At 43.4% G+C, this 19,781-nt stretch overlaps 1 protein-coding gene across 10 annotated transcripts in view; it reads left to right on the top strand.

Annotated features, from left to right (window-relative positions):
- BICRA (BRD4 interacting chromatin remodeling complex associated protein) overlaps positions 1-16,471 on the top strand; it is a 104,887-nt gene extending 88,416 nt beyond the window's left edge. For 6 of the 10 annotated variants that reach the window (XM_079985267.1, XM_079985272.1, XM_079985271.1 and 3 more), the window contains 6 exons: positions 662-787; positions 1,605-1,669; positions 2,334-2,482; positions 3,698-3,792; positions 6,275-6,377; positions 7,361-16,471. In XM_079985267.1, coding sequence (XP_079841393.1) covers positions 662-787; positions 1,605-1,669; positions 2,334-2,482; positions 3,698-3,792; positions 6,275-6,377; positions 7,361-8,580 — 1,758 coding nt within the window. In that variant the 3' untranslated portion in view covers positions 8,581-16,471. The remainder of the gene's footprint in view (positions 1-661; positions 788-1,604; positions 1,670-2,333; positions 2,483-3,697; positions 3,793-6,274; positions 6,378-7,360) is intronic. The other 4 variants (XM_079985270.1, XM_079985268.1, XR_013841312.1 and 1 more) reach the window with 3 other exon arrangements.
- Positions 16,472-19,781: the final 3,310 nt, after the last annotated feature.

Raw genomic sequence — 19,781 nt, 5'->3', positions numbered from 1 at the left:
TTAAAGCAAGCTAAGGATTCTTTGCAACAAAACGTACCCATGCTGATAATTGCCTAGTGTTTATTTTTAGCACCAACAGTATGAGTCTTGCTTAAGCATTGTATTGATTATAGAATCAACACTGTCTCACATAGAAGGTTTATTAGCAGTAGATGTCACTGAGCTGTCACGCTTGGGGCCAGATCATCCATATGTACATATACATATTTATTTTTCAGTATGATATATAGTCAATTATTTATAGTTTTTGCCTAATTGACTAAGTAGTTAGTCATGATTATTGTTAGCGGTTAAACTTAAATAGTTCCAACAGCATAGTTTGAACTACTATCTAGTTGCAGTAGTATACATGTTGCTCTTTTGTGCTCTGCCATCAACTTGTGCGATTTATGAAAATAACCTAAAGTATATATTTCCATACTCAGGGCTTTGCATCGCTTTAAATAAACTGCTTTAAATTTTCATGGCTCTTTTTAAAATGCTGTAATTATCCACATAGCTAAGGGTTTGCAACTGCAGCACTGAAGAATTCTGATACCTATCTTCCCAAGCGTTGGCAATGCTGTAACTGTTTGTGTTGCTGCTAACTTCCTTTGTGTATCTGGTTCTAATTCATTACAGTCCATCTGGTTGTAAAGCTACCTTCTTGTTTCTTTGGCAGACAAAGCCTGGAGTCATTAGCTCTGTGTCAGGCCTGAATCTGGGGAAAGGTCCGTTGCAGCTCCAGGTAGTTGGAAAGGGCTTGCCTCAACTCATGCCTTCAGCCCCATCCCAAATCCAGCAGCAGGTGAGCCTATGCACTAGCATGTCACTTTTGTTCATTCATTTAAATATTTTTGGCAAGCTGTTTCAGCCAAATCATATCCCTTGAATCATTTCAGCCAAAAGAAAACCTCCTGCAGCTCAAACCCATTAGATGTAGTGCTGCCCTCTGGGGCAGTAGCCCTTGTCCTCTTTTGTGCAACATTCTGCAGAAATGTGGAGTGTGCTATCATGCCTCCCTTTGGTCTTCTCAAAGCTAAACAGTCCTTCAGCCTTCCCTCATATGACTTAGTATTCCATACTTCTAACCATCTTTTTTGCGGGACTTGACATCTTTCTGCAGGGCCTGCAAAACAGAGCTGTTCCGCCTGGCGTTTGGTTTGGACTGTCTGGCCCTTATGTTTCCCTCCCCTTGTGGTTTTGATCTATGGGCTTCTTTTAAAATGAGGCTTCATTTTAAATTGCATTTTAACCTGTATTTTAAATTGGGTTTTTTTCCCTATTACATTTTTACTGTAATTTTACTGGTGTTAGCCTCCCTGAGCCCGGCTCTGGCCCGGGAGGGCGGGGTATAAATATAATTTATTATTTATTATTATTATTGTCCTCCTTTTGAACCTGTTCCAATTTGTCTGATGCTTCTAAGGATTTGCGAAATCTCCCATCACTTTCTACGAAGGTCTCTTACTACACTGCTATGTTTGCCTGATTAGCGTTGCCATAATATGATTAGCATCTTCACCAGAAGGCTGGCCACTTACAAGCAGGAGATGCTTTTCTTTGTGGCCTCAAATTCACCTGTTGCTCTTTGTTCTTTTGTTCTTGTTTTTTCTCCTTGCCAGTATGAGGGCAAGCTTGGAAACCTGAAAAAGCCCCCTCCCATGCTACAGCCCAGCAAGGAAGCTTGGTGAGTCTCTACCAGAGCCCCTCAACAAATATGCAGTCCTAAGAACAGAAGCAAAGCAGAGGAATGCTAGTGTTTAGCGGGGTGGGGACCTGGATCTGGCCAGTGGGTCGAATCCAGAACTCCACAAACCACTTTTTACAGGGCGGTGGGGTCACCCACCTGTTAAATCACCTGATGCCATATGACACCAGGTGATTCAAGTTCAGAGGAAGAATCAGAAGTTCACTGCAAGTGCACTATGGATTGATTCATTCTTCTTTTGCAATCCCAGCTTGAGTTCTCAAGCTGCAAGAATTCCTGCCGAAAGCAGAATGCAAACCCCACTTTGGGCAATTATTAGCTCTGTTCAGGAGCTCTAGAGTGGAACCCAATTTAAAAGACACTAAATGGAATCCCGTGTGCAGAGGAACGACCTAAGTTCTTTGTTCCTTTGTAGCCATATATATGATTTCTTACCCAGTCTTCACCTTGAGATCCCATGGCAGGTTATAACAATGAAATCTACAATCATAGAACAAACATAACCATTACATGGAGCAAAGTGGTACTGCTAGCTGATATTTGATATCTGCTACGGGGCAGGTGAGCATGGTTGGGGGGAAACAACCTCATGGGCCAAATTAGCACCCCTGGCAAGCTTAATCTTTTTTGCTGCTTCCTTTAGTTTCTTGGAACAGCTGCATAAACACCAAGGAGCAGTGCTGCATCCTGACTACAAAACCTCATTTCGGTCATTTGAAGATGCCTTACAGAGGCTCCTACCATACCACGTATACCAAGGAACATTGCCTTCTCCCCATGACTATCGGAAAGGTGAGTTTTGTCTGGGATTCTCCTGCATCAGATGCAAAGAGATGGATTGACTCTTGTTTCCCATAGCTTGCCTGCTAATTGTCCAAGCATTAGGGTTGGACAACCCCCTTCTATTAAACCCCACTACTCTGTATCCTTACTGATGATCATAATCCTAAAAGTAAAAGCTAAGATAAAGTAAAAGCTAAGTTCCCAAAGTACTTCATGTGCATAAAGTAATTGTTCTCCTTGAGGGCTCAGTACTACCATCCCTGCTATGCTCACTGGATTGTGGGTGCTGTGAACTGGGTATCTTCTAGGGCTAGGCCCATAGGATTGCAGTGGGAATGAAGAAGAACACCTACTCCAGTTAAATCCAGAATCCTGAATTCCTAATAGGTTAGTACACCTACTCTAAGCTACCCTTTTGCATTTTTATTTTTGCGTCTTTGATTCACATTGCACATAGCTGTGCCATGTGGGTACATGTTTGTATATGCAGGTTCTAAACCTTCTAGATTGCTTCATGCATCTTGATTAAAATAGGCCCTTGCCTGTGAAAATTCATTCCAAAATAAATTTGTCAATCTTTCAGGTATTTTCTTTGCAGTTAAAGAGAAATATGGCTGCCATTTTAGAAATACTTACATTAGGAGAGGGGAGGAATGTTAGGGAGGAATGTGTGTGTGTGTGTGTGTGTTGTCTGGAAGGAAGCAAGATCCCTTTTTCTCGGGCAAAGTGTTTCTCAAGAGGTATCAGAAAGAAATGTTTCAAAATTGATGAATGACTATTATAGATAGATAAAAGAGGATTTACTCTACTCGACTATTTTGGGGACAGGTTATCATAATGTATAAAAGTCATAGCAGAAATTCGTAATTGTGCAGGTGATGTGTAGGGAGAAGGAATGAATGTATTTTGAAATGATAGTTCGAAAAGTTATTTTATTGGGAGCAGCAGCAAAGGAGGGAGGAAAATAGAAGGGACTTCTGGGGGGTGGGAAGTCAGCTTTTAAATTTGTATTAATTTGGTAACAATTTGTTAAAAATTATGGAAAATCAATAAAAACAATTGGCCAAAAAAGAGAGAAAGAAATACTTACATTAGTGCATTATGAATATTCTCCAGCAGCAAGAAGGGTTTTCGTTACAGCAGGTCCCACTCACAGGAGGCAATCATATAACCACCACCCCTTCTCTCCCTCCCTCCCTCCCTTCTTGTTCTGCTTCTTTCTAGTAGATGAAGAGTTTGAAATGGTGTCTACGCAGTTGTTGAAACGCACACAAGCCATGTTGAACAAATACCGCCTGCTGCTGTTGGAGGAATCCCGGGTAAGAATTTCTTCTCTAGCTTCCTCTTTGAACAGATCGTTTTCCAACAAGTATCCTCATCTAATCCTGGCCTTTGCCAGGAACACTCAGCTGGCTGATAACAGGTTGTGTTTGGGAGGAACCTGTTGCAATCATATGGTACACTCTGAATTTGGTGTGTATTTTTAAAATTATTATTATAAATCAATATGATGGAGAAGTGATCTTGTAGGAAAAGAAGAATAGGCAGGGATGTACATACGTTGCCAAAACCTCCTCATTTTCTCCCAGAGAAACCAAGGTTCTATGCCTAGAATGAGCAAGTCAATACAAGACACCGGTATGGTTTAATTGCAAAGATTTGCCCGGTTTGTTTTATTTCTTCTGAAGCAGATAGTTGAAACTTTGCAGAGTTTGGGTGGGAGATGCTTAGAAGAGAGGGTTGTGTTGCAGGAGTGGACTGGTGGCAACAAGAGGAGGTTGGGCAGGTTGAGGGGCTGTAAGGAAATGGGAGATTAAATGACGGATGGTAACAAGGAAGAGACTGGTGAAGGGCAAAGATACCCTGGTCCTTGAATGCCGGAACATGAACAGTGCTTGCATATTTAAAAATATGTATTTCCACCTCTGTCAGGGCTAGAGGCTTTTTAGGTGTCAGTTTACATGTGGATTTCCACTTGCACTCATCTGTGGAAAATGAGCAGCTCTGTAACAGTAGATTATATCGGTTCACTATCAGTTCATAAAAAAGAAGTGGACAATAATGATTATTTTGCAGGTGGGAGATTGGAACCAGCCCCTTTTAAAATATGTATCTCCACCACTAATCAGGGCTAGAGGCTTCTTATGTGACGGTTTCCACTGCACTCATCTGTGGAAAATGAGCAGCTCTGTACAGTAGATTATACTCGTTACCAGCTTGTTTAAACCCATATCAGTTCATAAAAAAGAAGTGGACAATAGTGATTATTTTGCAGGTAGGAGATTGGAACCAGCCTCATCCTTTGAGCGTTGCAGAGCCACCCTGGTGGATCGCTAAGGATTCCCTTGCTTAGGAATGCCTCACACTTGACCACATTGGCTCCCATTTGACCTGATTGCTGGGATAGTAGGGGCTTTTGCATTTATCCGTACAAACAAAAGGAAATGCAGCAGAATACAGTGGTGCCTCGCAAGACGAAAAGAATCCGTTCCGCGATTCTCTTCGTCTAGCGGTTTTTTCGTCTTGCGAAGCAACCCTATTAGCGGCTTAGCGGATTAGCACTATTAGCGGCTTTTAGCGGCTTATCAGCTTAGCGGATAAGCAGATAAGCGGCTTAGCGGCTTAGAAAAAGGGGGGGGGAGGAAAAAAAAGTTGGGAAAACTCGCAAGACATTTTGTCTTGCGAAGCAAGCCCATAGGGAAATTCGTTTTGCGAAGTGCCTCCAAAACGGAAAACCCTTTCGTCTAGCGGGTTTTTTGTCTTGCGAGGCATTCGTCTTGCGGGGCACCACTGTAAATGTAACAGTTCTTTCTCCTGCCACTGGCTTCTTAATCAGTTAATATGGATCCTTTCTTTCTTTCTTTTGAATTTATTTTACGACACACATATACACATTAAACATAAAAATAATAATACATAATCAACACTAAAACTTACAAAAAAGAGAGAAATACAATTAAAACATTGTTACTTACAAAATTTATACAAACAAATGAACATCAATATATATACACCATACTTCTTTCCTTCCAATTGACTTCCTTCATCCTCAACATGGTTCTCTTTTCGTTTTTGGTAAACTATTTCCTTCTTAATTCCTTATTTTTCTTTCTATTTTTGACTTACATACCTCAGTTTATTTTGCAGAAGTTAATCGAAACAAATCCAAGTATTAATTCGAGGGCACTGCTTTTTAAGATATTCTCTATATTTTTTTCCAGTCTTTTTGAAATTTTTGTTTGGGCTGATCCCTGATAGCTCCAGTCAATCTGGCCAATTAGATATAATCCAATAATTTATCTTGCCATTCTTTTTTTATCTGTGTTATTTATTTTTTCCAATTTTTGGCAATTAATGTTCTTGTGGCCCCTGTAGCACAAAAGAATTTTTTTTGTTTGTTTGTTTTCTCTGGCTATATCTGTATCAAGTATCCCCAGTAAAAAAAAGCTTCTGTTCTCTTAATAAAATTTTGTTTGAATATTTCCTTTAGCTCCTCATACACCATATCCCAGAAGCCCTTGATTTTATCACTGTCCACCACATATGTATGAGTGTCCCCTCCACTTGATTACACCTCCAACACAGATTTGATTGTGTCTTACTTTCATCTTTGCCACAGCCTTATAAATGTACAGAAGCCACTGCCCTGAGGAGCGTCAGTCTAAATGTCAACAGTGAGGGAGGCAGCAGCAAAGGGAAGGAAGTTCCCAACAATATGTAGATTGGGAGGGGGGGGGGGTTCATGAGGCTCATGTTGGCTTTGCCTTCCCCATGACACAATATTTTGTCCTCCATTGGCAGAGACTCAGTCCTTCAGCAGAGATGGTGATGATCGATCGAATGTTCATACAGGAAGAAAAGACCACCTTAACTCTTGATAAACAGCTGGCAAAGGAGAAGCCAGGTGAGGAAAGACGCGTTTCATTTCCTCGTGTAGCTTGCTTATTCCAGTGTATGTGTTCCCTCCACTCCCTGCCCTTGTGCTTTTGAGAAAATGCCAACTGTCTTTCTCTTGTCAGCGACCTCCACATCTGGCATTAAGGACTTCCAGGGCAGAGGACTGACTCCCAGGCAGGCTTGACCTCCAGTATTTCTCATCTCAGTTTGGATGATCATATCTCAGTTTAGTAAACCAAGATATGAAAGCGTCTCTGGCACACAGCCCCGTCTCTCCTCCCTTCGCAGTGCACTTCTGCAGAATGCAGAACCTGAAATGGGAGACTTTAGATATCAACGGTTTGAAGATGGTTTAAGACCCAGAATTCCAAATGTAGGAACCAGAGTTTCCTGGTTCAGAAGGAAAAAAAATCAAGTGTGCTGCGAAGGTAAGAGAGAGGTGGCTGGGTGCCCAGCCAAAAAAGGCTTAAAGGTGTTATCCAAATGCATGATGTGTGGTCAGTGAGTAGCCCACAGAGCAATTTTATCTGCACCCCCTACAAAGTTTTAATCAAGGTATGGTAAAATGTTTTTTGAACCACCGTTTCACTTATAAGGAAAATGAGCAATAAATCTCCTGTGTTTTGTATCAATATTTGTGTGTGAGATAGCAGAACAGTTTCTGGAAGCCAAAGAAGCATTGGTTTTACTGATAACCTGCCTCCTGAGGGGGAATCTTACAAGAAACACATTTGTGACCTACCACCTGAGTGCACGCACTCCATATCTGCGGAGCTTTGGCTCTGAGGCGATGCCAATATTATTATAGAGAGTCGGCATCTGTGAAAGGGACTGAATTGTTCCAGCTTGTAACTGGAGAATACAGTGGCCCGTGACACTAAAGAAGTGGCCATCTCTAGGTTAAAGTTTGCTGTTGTTAAGTCAGTGGTGGCGTGAGAAGACCTCAGTCTGTTTTTGTCTGAAATAGTGACACATGTTGTTCTCTTGCAGATGAGTATGTTTCCTCATCTTCGCGGTCGCAGAGTTTTGCTTCTTCTCTGGCTCAGGGTGCTCTGTCCAGCAGTGCCGCTCTGGCGTCTGAGAACCTGAAGGCACCTCCGGTGCAGATGGCAACCCAGATCAACCCAACAAAACTGGTCATCAAGCACAGCGGAGGCTCTCCCTCGGTCACGTGGGCCAAGGCCTCTCCCTCATTAGATGGTGACGAGGATGCCTTGCCCTCCAGGAGTAAGCCCCCCATCAAAACCTATGAAGCCCGGAGCCGGATTGGACTGAAACTGAAGATCAAACAGGAGGCGGGCCTTAGCAAAGTGGTTCACAACACTGCCTTGGACCCGGTTCACCAGACACCGCCGCCCATGTGCACAGTGATCAAAACAGCTGACCAGCACTCGTCGGCTTCAGCCGTTGCCGCCACCACCACTGCCGTCTCAACGGCGGGGCAAATGAATGGGACCGTTGATCATATCACAGCAGCTCCAGTGGAGAAAAAGCCCCTTGTGACTTACTGCAGGCTTCCCCTCCGTAAGACCTACCGGGAGAATGTGGACGCTTTTGTAGCGGATAAAGCCTCTGACACCTGCCTGAAAGAGAGCAGCCCCAAAGTTGATATGGTGCCAAGCACCCTCATCATCAAGCAGGATGGGGGCTCCAGGAGCGTCATCACTTCCCGCAAAACCCACGAGAGCCCCTCCATGGCTGGGGCAGAGAAGAGCCGGTCAGAGGAGGGTACCAAGCATACCTTTTTCAACCGGAGCGATGCCCGTTCCCTCGTGATGCAAGAGAGCCCCACCCCTCCTAAGACCGACGATTCAACCAGTGGCCTTATGAAGGAATTGGCGGAGGTTGAGGATGAGTTTTATCACCGGATGATAAAAATTGAGCCACCTGACCATGGTTCTGCCTCTGAACTCACATGGGACGTGCCCCTGCCCCCAGCCAAACGCAGAAAGTCAGAGTCTTTCGATGTGGACAATGCCAGCTTCTCCAGCGACAGCCCCCCAGATGACTCGCTCAACGAGCACCTACAGAGCGCCATTGATAGCATCCTGAACTTGCAGCAACCTCAAGCTGGGGGCCAGAACGCCCGAGCACCCTCCTCATCATACAACTCCTCCTCCTCCCCTTTCTCTTCCCCTGTCCACCGCACAGACGCTTACCTTGCCCCCAATCACAATGGCGGCCTTGGAGCAAGGACGTTGAACAGATAACAGAAATCTATACCAAGCAGAGACTGTACAAAGAGAGCCAAGGACTGGGGCTGCTACAGCTTCTGCTGGCTGGGAAACGGTTGGAAGCCAAGGTGCCACTTCCCAGAGACCTGATAGAATAGGGCTGATACCAGAAGGGAAGAGCGGGGATCTGGGGTGGGGCGGGCAGTGAGAATGTCCTACAGAGGCTTCATCCATCCAAGTGTTTATATGATGGGTTTTGGTTGTTGTAAAGCTGCGGCTGGATTTACAATATACTTGTCTCATCACATGCACCATGTTTAAAGAAGAAGTTCAGCAAATGCGAGGCAGGCGGGTGGGGGTTGGATTGGGGGCCCATAGGTGGTAGTGTTGGCTGTGTAATATTTAGATTCTGTAACAAATTGCTAATTTGAATCTCTGATGATAATTGGGTTTTATTCCCCGCCCCAAACTCCACACCTATATTTTGGACATTTTCACAAATCCCAAGCCAGAAGCCAGCGGGGAGGCCAAAGGAATGGGGTAGGGCAGGGGGACAGCTCCAGAGGAGTTGCCACAAGGGGCAATTTATGTAATTGATTTTGTGGGGTTTCTTAAGTTATTTTAAGTATAAACTGTCTGCTTTTTCTTTCCTTTTTTAACGTAAAAAAATAGAATCTGAACAAAATGCAAAAAAAAAGAAGAAGAAAGGAGAAAAGATACAAACACTAATGGTTTAAACAAAGAAGTGTGGGTTGAGTTTACAAATAAGCCCTTTTTAAAGAGGAAGCCAGTCCCTCCTCAGATATCCATGGGTCTGGTTAACGCAGTCAGGATCAGTGAAACTAGGAAAGTTCTGGCAAGAGGGTGTACATTTCTCTCTAACGTCTTCCCTCCCCCCTTTTTTAAAAAATAAACCAACCTGTCAACCTTTTGTCAAAAGAAATCTATTCAAGATGCCAGAGGTGTACAGTTGGTTGGGCATTCCCAAGAGAGGGGACTTGGAACCCCAGCCAGGCATGGGCAGCAAGCCAAGCAAGTTTTCTCTTTGACTTCTTTCCTCCTTTGCAGCAGCTGCCAGGTTTTCCCCTCTAGTTGCATCCTGTGGCTTCAGTTTCCCACCTTGGTTTCTTCCATTTTTAAAACCACAGCATTGCACCTCTCATCTATCCTTCTGCTTCCTGCATGTGGACAAAAGTCATGTGATAGGATGAGAATCCTTTAGTGAAAACTGTCAGCGTCTTCCTCTTCCTAGCTGGGGGATAAGATATCAGTGTCTGGGGGGCTTGTTAACATAGCTCTGCTCCCTTCTCTCTCTTGGCTGTTGCATTTGTTACGACTTTTGACTTGAGATCTCCCATTTTATTTTCCTATCAGTGATTCTCATTTTGTCTACTCTTGATATCTACACCCCCAAAACAAAAATAATTATGTGTGCAGGATTTATGCAAGTGTTTTACAAGCAAGTCACAAGCTGGTAGGGCAACCTTGGTTTCAGATTCTTAGATTACCTCTGGCTTTATTCACAGAAAAACAAAGAGCTAAGCATTCCCCACATTACAGCACTGAGTTGTGTGGGAACAGAACAGCTAAGGTAGGACACGGTCCTTGGTTAGCCGCAGCTTGGCAAAGCTTAGACTTGATCGCATGGGAGATTGGTATGTGGAGAGTGGCATACAAATGAAGCAGTATGAGATCTGCTGTCCCAAGTCTTCCATTCAAGACTCTCCTCTTTTCCTTGACAGGTGGCAGGTGTCCTGTATGCCCTGTTAGTATTCTTTAAAACTTGCACTGGACCTGAAAATACTGGATTTCTTGTCATTGAGTCCTCTGCATGATGGAATCTGCAGCTGTAACCTTCATGCACGATCACTTTGGGCTCCTTCTTCTTCCACAACTAGCTTCCTTGTCCCTGCAGGACACTTTGTCACTTTGTTTAGGTGCCATCTCAGGCCTTTGGAAGTGCCATCTCTCTCGTTTCTCTCCTCTGTGGTGTATTAATGTTCTTTAGTGCCACATACTCTATAGGGATGAATGCTCTTCCACCTGAAAGTGTTCCTGAATTGGTGTTTGTTTAGGAGGTGTCTCTTAGCCTTCTTCAGAGAGAGAACCAGGGACGGCTTCACTTCCTCCACTGCTGGATTGTGTGAGGAGAAAACTTCAAAACAGGCTTGGAGGTGGGTTGTCAGCAGACAGTCTTCTGTTTGGGGAATTTTGAGTTAGCACAGAACCATTTGGCAGACAAGTTGGAAAGGTAGCAGCCTTGGCTTTTTAAAGAGCAAGGGTGATTGTTAATCAAGTATTTTTGTGACTTGGTGTAGAAGCTTGTTGTAAACATGATTAGGACTTGGCCTGAGTGGAAAACGGGGCATTGATGAGTAGAAATTGGTTCTATATTAGAGGTGGTGCCAACTCCAAAAAGCTGGGCCACTTCTCCCTTATTTGCAATCACATAACTTTATCCTTGCTGTGGCTTAAACTGTGAAATAATGCTGCTTTTCCTTTTTGATGAGTTTTTCATAACTTGAAGGTTTATATACTCTCCCACTAAGGAAAGGTGATGAAAGCTTACTACATTTTTCCTGTTTTGAATCTCTCCTTGATCCCAGTACAGCAACATGAGCCTGTACCTAAAGGTCAAAAAATTGTATTGTTTTGCATATGGACCTCAAGAATAAATGCGAGATAGAGTCGCTGCCCTTTGGGTTTTCAGATGGAGCTGTCAGGGTACTCCATGGCACACTGCAGATTACTCTGGAGTAATGATTCTCCCTAAATCCTGTTACAACACAGTGTTGCAGTGCAGCTCCGGAAGGGCGGTGCTTGGTTTAATTCTCAAAGTCTTCAACCTTATGGGGTTTCCCCCCATTTAATTCACACTCTTCCAGACTAATCCTCAAGTGACAGACTGGATGCAAAAACAAATGCAGACCATATTTTCCTGCTTACAGGTGCCAAAACTCCCCTCTGGTTATGTCTGTGTCGTCACCACCATGCGTTTCTTCTTCTGCCTTGAGCCTTCTGTATTATAGCCAAGAGAGCATAAAAACGATAATGTGGTTGTGTGCACTTTTGCTCAGCCCACTGTGTGCAAACACAACGCATGTGAAGATAAGTTATCCTAGAGTTCATAGCCTGCAGAGCCATACTATATCATTAGTATGTGCGCGTAGAAATCATCATGGTTTTGCAAACAGGATAATTTTCTACATAATTGAGGGAGGGAGAGAGCACCCCCCCCAAAAAAAAATCACTATCCAGATTCAGCGCCTGCTGCATTGTACAAGTGCCCTACTGATTAAGGGAGTATAGCTGGTGAAGAAAGAAAGGGGTAAAATTGTCTGTGTTTCTTCCGTAGTTCATGGCCCCCATTTCCTAATGTTTTGTACTCTTCGCAGTCTTGAAAGTTTACTTTCCTAACTCTCATCCTGTCAGGGAGAAGGACTCTCCATTGTTTCAGAGTTGAGTCGGAAACGCAACATATACTGTTGTGCTTTTAGCTCACCAGACTGTTGAGGGCATTTTTGGATTCCTATTGAGTACAATTCAGTCGTGAGAATCCAGCGCATACCGCAGTTTTGCTTGTGTGTGCCCCTTTTGGCTACTGTCGGTCTCTCTTCTTCCCAGACTAGTTATGCTACCTAAAATCAAAGCAGACACGCATACCTTAGCTTACAGCTTGCGAAGCAATGGGTGTGCTGCCAAAGAATTCTGCTTTCTTTATTCTCAAGCAGGGCCTGTATGCCCATTATTTTCAGAGTTGCCTATTAGCAAACAGCCAGCTTTATCAAACTACCAAAATTGGATTTCTTCCTCTGTGCCACTGCATCCCACATTCCCTGCTTGTAGGAAGAAATAAAGGAAATAAAAGAAATATCTTTCTTGACATCAAGTTTCAGATTCAATGCAGGCCGGCCTACTCTTTTGGCGGCTGTCCCACAGAATAAACCCAAAAGCCAGAAATAAGGCCCATCAAGTCTGACCGGGAGATAAGCTGTTTGTCCTTTTGTAATAGTGCCAAGTGATCTCCATTCAGCCATTGGCTATAAATCTTTAATTTTCCCTCTTCTCCCCTCAGACTTCTTTATTTCTTTCCAAGGAAAAAAAGAAGCTATAATTCTGGTTTCCAGGAGTCGGGAATTTGCTGCAGCTGCCCTTCCAAATTCCTTCACGCGCTCCTTTTCTACATTCCCCCATCTCCAAGCAGTCCTGAAACAAAGTCTCTTTGATAGTTTTCCTCCCCTGGTGTCCACCATCACCACCACCCTGTCCCTGACCAAACTCTGATGATAAAATGTCATGAAAAGTATTGAAAGGGTTTAAAAAGCAATTATTGGGGGGGGGGGGAGGCTGCAGAAACCAAAACTGTATGGACGCAGAAACTTTTCTAGTTTTCATCTTTAAAGTTACAGGAAAATAAACATTTCTTTTGAGAATTTTAGCTGCCATTCTATTGTGTTGGAAATGCCGCTTTAAAAAATGTGAAACTCCCCCCAAGCAGCTAAACGTATATTCTTAAATCAGGGCCTTCAGAAGGATTTGGAACTCAGAACAGTGAAAACATCCTGGCTAGCTGTGTCTTTTGGGTACCGAAAAACTGACGTTCTCAACTCTTTCTTTTGCTGACTTCTCTCTCTCCCCCCCCCCCCCGCAAAAACCAAACACAGTTAAGTGAGGCCTTAACATTATCAGTGTGCTTCTTTGATTTATTCATTCTAAAAACGAGTGTATGTGTGAGAAAGAGAGTTTGTCAGTGCTTGCAGAAACAACCTGGGCAATTTAGAGAAGTCAGTACATCTGAGATAACTTCTTTCCTAAGTAAAGATGAGGGAGTAATTAGGAACTTGTCAGCAGCTGAATGGTCCAGCTCCCATGCAAGCTTTCTTAAATGTATTACCGTATTTTCCATCTATAAGACGCCCCCATGTATAAGACGACCCCTATTTTTGGGGACCCCGATTTAAGAAAATGGGAGGAGATGGCCCCCGTGTATAAGACGCCCCCAAATTTTGGACATTATTTTTAATGGGGGAAACTAGTCTTATACACGAAAAAATACGGCAGTTTGTTGGTGTTTCTGAGCAGTTTTGCCCCATCTCTCACTCCTTGCATTGTCTGTGCACTTGTGTGACTTGCTCTACTATTTCTTTTGCCTTTGCCTCATTCTCCCTTGGCTACTTGCTCCCATGAAGCTACTTGAGCATACAAATAATTTTATGTTTACCTGTTCAGTTGCAAAGCATGCTTGGCAGCTATCTGTCAAAATCTGTTCTAGGATGTGTGGGTAGAGAGCTGGCTAGTATCTCTAGTATAACTCTGTGGATAAAGAGACTGAATTCAGGCCTTTAAAATATAAATATATATATATTATTTTCATTATTATCTTGCCTTACCATCACTCACACTTTTTGACCGAGGGCAGAGAACATGTAAACCCATCTGTAGATTTCTGTGTTGCATTTCTTCCTCCAGGCCTCTCTGTTCACACAGTACCGAATGTACCTGCAGACATTTTTTCTTTCCTCTGGCTGGTTGTCCTTGTTAGCTGCATTTCACCACCCCAATGCCCCCCCCCCCAAAAAAAAACAATAAGAGAGGGGAATACCAATAGTCCTTCTACCCGAAAATGTTATTACAGGGGAAAGGCAGAAAAATACTAGAGAATGTCACTATTGGTCCAAGCCTATTCCTTAGCATCAGTTCCTCTTCCTTTAAACTTTACTGTGTCTTGTGAAGTAGAGAAAAAAGTTTGTGTCTTAAAAAATGCAGTTTACTGGAGAAGTTTTTGGGGATATAATTGAACCAAAAAGGGGGTTTGAAGGTCTAAATTTCTCTCTCTTTTTTGTCTTTGACAAAGTGTGTTTCAAAACTCACCCCATCTTACCAATGGTGCAAATTGCTTAAGAAAACAGAATACCAGAGCCCACTTCCAAGTGTTGTGTGTTCCACTTCATACAAATGCATAGTGCCTCGTGCAGGAACTATTGTGTCCACACCAGAGTTTCCACAAGGGATTCCTGGATCAGATTTTCTTTTAAGAGGATGCAGTTCCACTCAGAAAATACCCTGCACAGCCCCCATTCATATCAGTGGGGGATATGAGACTGATCCCAGTGGATTCTGTCTACAAAAACCGCAACAGAAGAAAGGCACTGTTCCTGTCTTATGCTTTGTAAAGGTAAAGGGACCCCTGACCATTAGGTCCAGTCGTGGTCGACTCTGGGGTTGCGGCGCTCATCTCGCTTTACTAGCCGAGGGAGCCGGCGTACGTTTCCGGGTCATGTGGCCAGCATGACTAAGCCGCTTCTGGCGAACCAGAGCAGTGCACGGAAGCGCCGTTTACCTTCCCGCCAGAGCAGTACCTATTTATCTACTTGCACTTTGACGTGCTTTCAAACTGCTAGGTGGGCAGGAGCAGGGACCGAGCAACAGGAGCTCACTCCGTCACGGGAATTCGAACCGCCGACCTTCTGATCGGCAAGTCCTAGGCTCTGTGGTTTAACCCACAGCGCCACCCTGCAATCTCATTTCATTGCTCTCTTATTTAATTTTGGTTCTGCATAAGGTGGCATTTTAAAACTTCTTGCAAGGAGAGAAAGCCTTTGGGGATATTCCGAAGCACATGCCCACCCTCCTGCTCCACCCACCCCCCACTTAAAAGGGGTGCTCCATCGCAAAACATTAGCTACAGCCTTTTTAAGAGGAGGCCAGGAGCAACCTGGACATGTTCACGCTTTGCCACCCTGATCCAGAGCCCTGTACACATACTCTGATGCACACACAGCAGTCCTGCACACACGGGCTTTCCCAGCCAGAGTGCCACGGAACGCTCACTAACTTGCCTCCACTGGCGTAAAAAACAACAACAGAGTTTCATCAGCTGCAAGAAGCTGCTGATTTGGGGGCAAACAGGTTCCTCTTTCATCGTGGAGAGGTGCTGGGGGAGTATCCCAAGCAGAAACGAAAACCAGGTTTGGTTTTGAATCACTACTTGCTGAAGCTTACAGTGCTCCCCACCTCTAACCCCCTTGTTACCATAATGTGGGGAGGGGGAAAAACATATATGGTTAGGAAGCAATAAGGGATGTTCCGACTCCCAGGCTGGTGGAGTTTTTCTTCTTTTTTATATATAAATATATATATAAAAATGTATATGAAATTGTTTGGCTTTTTGTTTAGTGTCCTTTTTTTCCTTCTTCTAAAAAGTGTGGATTTGGGATTGTTAGCTCATTTGTTCACCGCCTCTTCTCACTACAAAATAGTTAAGCAGGGAAATTCTTCCCTTCAGATTAGAGGTTGATAATACACACCGGCACCCTCATTATTATGGGGAAAGTATCTTTTACGACATCTTTTCCAGTATTTTTTTAAGCAAAGAGACCGTGCATTCTGGTTTCATAGCTGAAAAAGCGGAAGGGAAGTCCCTTGTCTCTTTCTGCGTGTTTAGATTTTCATGGAGGTATTTTTGGTTTTTAAGAGAGGGGTATTTTGGAGAAGAGAAGGAGAGATACAGATCGCTACTCTTAAGAACCATCCAACTGCCCACTTCATATCATTGCCAATTTAGGACTTAAATGGGCTTGAGAGGGTAATTCTGAAAGGTCATTTTCAAAATTGATCTAATTTCATTTAGGCCCATCCGAATCCTTCAGCGTTTTCGATCCAAGACCAAATAACAAGAAGGCTTTCCAAATACGAGGAAGCAAAAAGTAATACCCCATTCATTTTTAGTATTAAAAATAAATAAATAACCAGTTTTTCTTTCCTCCCCCCTGCTGGTACCAGTTTGAACTTCATCACAGTTCAAAAACGAAATATAGTACTATAAAATAATTTTGTACTGTATTTATTGTGTATAACAATTTTTTAAAAGAATTATGTACATTTAGTACTTCTGTGTAAATTAAATTGCTCTTCTTTTTAAAAATGGTATAGGAATTGCTTTGGTTTTTCTTGAAAGACAGAGGGGGGGGGGAACAGACTGATGGGCTTTTTGGTTTTCTCTCCTGCTTGAGAATTACAAAAAGGGTCCAGAACCAGCCGTTTCATGAGCCAGTGTGAGATGAGAACCTCAGTTGGTCATGCTTGAGATAATGGGGGACACAAGCACATGTGCTGGGCATGGTGATCTGCTGGGATGGGAGGGGCAGCAGCAAGGCAGAGCAAAGTCTTCAATCAAGTGGAATACAGTATATTGTAGAAATTATTGCATCCAATAGTAAAAAGCTACAACTGAAATCCTAATATGGACTCAAGTCATGACAGAATCGCAACGGACAGCTGTTTTTCTAAGATGCTGCATCTGTTTGGGTTGGAGAATTCAAACTTTTCTGCTGTGGAATCTGAGAAGCTTAATTAATATGGAAATATCTGTTGTGATTGCCCTGGCTCTAGGTAAAGGTAAAGGGACCCCTGACCATTAGATCCAGTCGTGACCGACTCTGGGGTTGCGGCGCTCATCTCGCTTTATTGGCCGAGGGAGCCAGCGTACAGCTTCCAGGTCATGTGGCCAGCATGACTAAGCCGCTTCTGGTGGACCAGAGCAGCGCACGGAAACGCCATTTACCTTCCCGCCGGAGTGGTACCTATTTATCTACTTGCACTTTGATGTGCTTTCGAACTGCTAGGTTGGCAGGAGCTGGGACTGAACAACGGGAGCTCACCCCGTCGCGGGGATTCGAACTGATGACCTTCCAGTCGGCAAGCCCAAGAGGCTCAGTGGTTTAAACCACAGCGCCCCCCACGTCCCTTGCCCTGGCTATAAGATGTACAATTACCTCCAGTGATTTTTATAGTAGTAGACAGGCACATGAAAAAGCTTTTCAAAATCATACATTGCTTGACAGAGTAACAACCGGCAGCTGTTTTTCTGAGGTGCTGTATTTATTTTGATTGCAGAATTCAAACTGAGAGGCTTAATTAACATGGAAATAACTATTGATAGCCCTGTTTATAATGAAGCACAATCACCCCACTGATTAGGAGACAACTAAGTCCATTCTTCTGAATTAACGGGAGTTGTTGAGTTCCATCCACTGAAAGGCAGAACAATAGCCAGGTGAGCTTTTATTTCACATTTGAATTGCACTTTTAGTTTCACACAGCAGATAGTTACAAAGGTCACAACAGAGCAGGGGCATGGAGGAAGGATGGAGGAAAAAGGCAAACTATTTTTACTCTGGGGACATGGCATTAATCTGTAGAACCTCCCAAGCGTCCCTATTTTCCAGGGATAGCCCCAGATTTACAAAATCCATCCCAGTTTCTGATTGGATCCCAGAGTGTTCTGCTTTTCCTTAGGATGTCCCTATTTTCATCAGAGAAATATTGGAGGGTATGGAGTTATGCGACCCCCCCCCCAAGCTAAAGAGATAAGTAACTCTACAACCTTTAGAAGACATCTGAAGGCAGCTCTATATAGGGAAGTTTTTTAAAAAATAATGTTTTATTATGTGTGTGTGTGTGTGTGTGTGTGTGTGTATATATATATATATATATATATATATATATATATATATATATATTATATATATGTTTTTATATATGTTGGAAGCTGCCCAGAGTGGCTAGGGAACCTGATGATGTTGATGATGATGGAATAGGATATCTCTATTTTCATGGGAGAAATGTTGGAGGGTATGAACCTGCTTTTCCTCACCTCCTCCTCAGGCATGTAGATGTGTCCATCACCAGCGGCATTCTGAAGTTTCTCAGTTTGAAAAGAGCACAAAAGTTTGTCATCCTGAAAAGCCGCTCAATTTTACAAGCCCATTATATTCTCAGGTCCCTATATTGATTAGTCAGTGTGATGCAGCAGACAGCACTGTGGGGGGTGGATCAAGGAGACTTTGGTTCAAATGTGTGCACAGTAATAGGTCTCCCGCTGCAGGACACTGGGTAAGGTCCAATGGCTCCATGGAAGAAGTGATGGATACACTCATGAGCAATGGCAATGATAATAATAACATGATAGAACTTATGGTCTCTTACAGAAAGCGTTTCCCAGGTCGGTCATGGAGGACACAAAGCATTTGAAGCCCAGCTAATGCCAGACTTCTCTGCATTTTCCCACAAGGGCCTCAATTGTTTGCTTGTTTTAAGTAGAATCCTGAGTAAAAAGAAATACAGCAATATCAGCAGTGCTTTTTTAAAAAAAATCACATTTTGGAGCTGAGCAAAGCTGACTTGCTCAGATCTGTATAAATTCTGCAAAGCAAGCAAATATTTTTGTTTATTAGCATAGTTCATTCTGCTTCAGGTAGTCAGGGGGGGCAAAACACCCCCTTTCTTTTGAACACCCAGCAAACATTATTATTATTGTTATTATTATTTTAAGTAGCAGCAAATGTTCTCGGGGAGCTGAGTTCTTCCACCAAATTCTTCATTCTGTATTTTTGCAGGAGTTTGAAGGACATATAGCCCTCATTTTGGGGGCACTTCTATCTGGTGGGTGTAACCATCAAGTTTCAATCCATAACCCGCAGCCCATGTGTGAAAGCTGTTTTGGTCATAGGATTTTGGAATTTCCTGCCAATCTGGCCAATTGGCCATTGAAGCCATGCTGCACTGGGCTCCACGCTCTGCCTCTTCCTGATGTGACACCATGTGTGTGACGCGTGCATGACATCACACACATGACGTGTGCCAGGCCCCCTCAATTTTGGGTGCAAGCTGGTGCCTTTGCCAGGAAGCATAACCCTTTCCTAATATCAAAAGTTTTCAGGGAGTGAATTCTACAAAAAGGCTTCCTAAAGATCCAGTTTCTTAATAAGGAACAGTTTTGTGCTCTTGTTGCTCCTTTTAACCTGCCTTTCCCAAGGCCAGCTGTAATTCATGGATGTTCATAGGGCCATTCCTGTGCTTGCCATACTTATATACGCTGTGGAGTGGAAATAAGAGAGGTTAGTATCTTGGGACCTGATATGCACACAGAAGCCAGTGCTGTACTGTATATTGGCTTAGAGTTGTGAGCGGCGAAATCCCTCATTCAAATCTCAAATCTGCGCTCCTGGTTTTTTCTCTCCTTCTGACACAACAACACTAACACTTCTTGCTTCCCTCATTGCCGGGCCCCTGAGATATGCAATATCTCTCCACTAGATCTGTCAAAGGCCAGGTGTTACATTTGGGTACATTTTGTTTCCAGTTCAAAAGCAGCAGTGCCAACCACTAAAATGCTGTTCAGAGGCCCAGCAAGGAGAGTGGCAAGGGGTGGCACAGTTGGGTTGGGCCACGGAGGG

This window comes from Podarcis cretensis (genome assembly GCF_951804945.1).
Source record: "Podarcis cretensis genome assembly, chromosome: 8".
In the NCBI taxonomy this organism is placed as follows: domain Eukaryota; kingdom Metazoa; phylum Chordata; class Lepidosauria; order Squamata; family Lacertidae; genus Podarcis; species Podarcis cretensis.
This window is presented reverse-complemented; position numbering and strand designations above follow the sequence as displayed.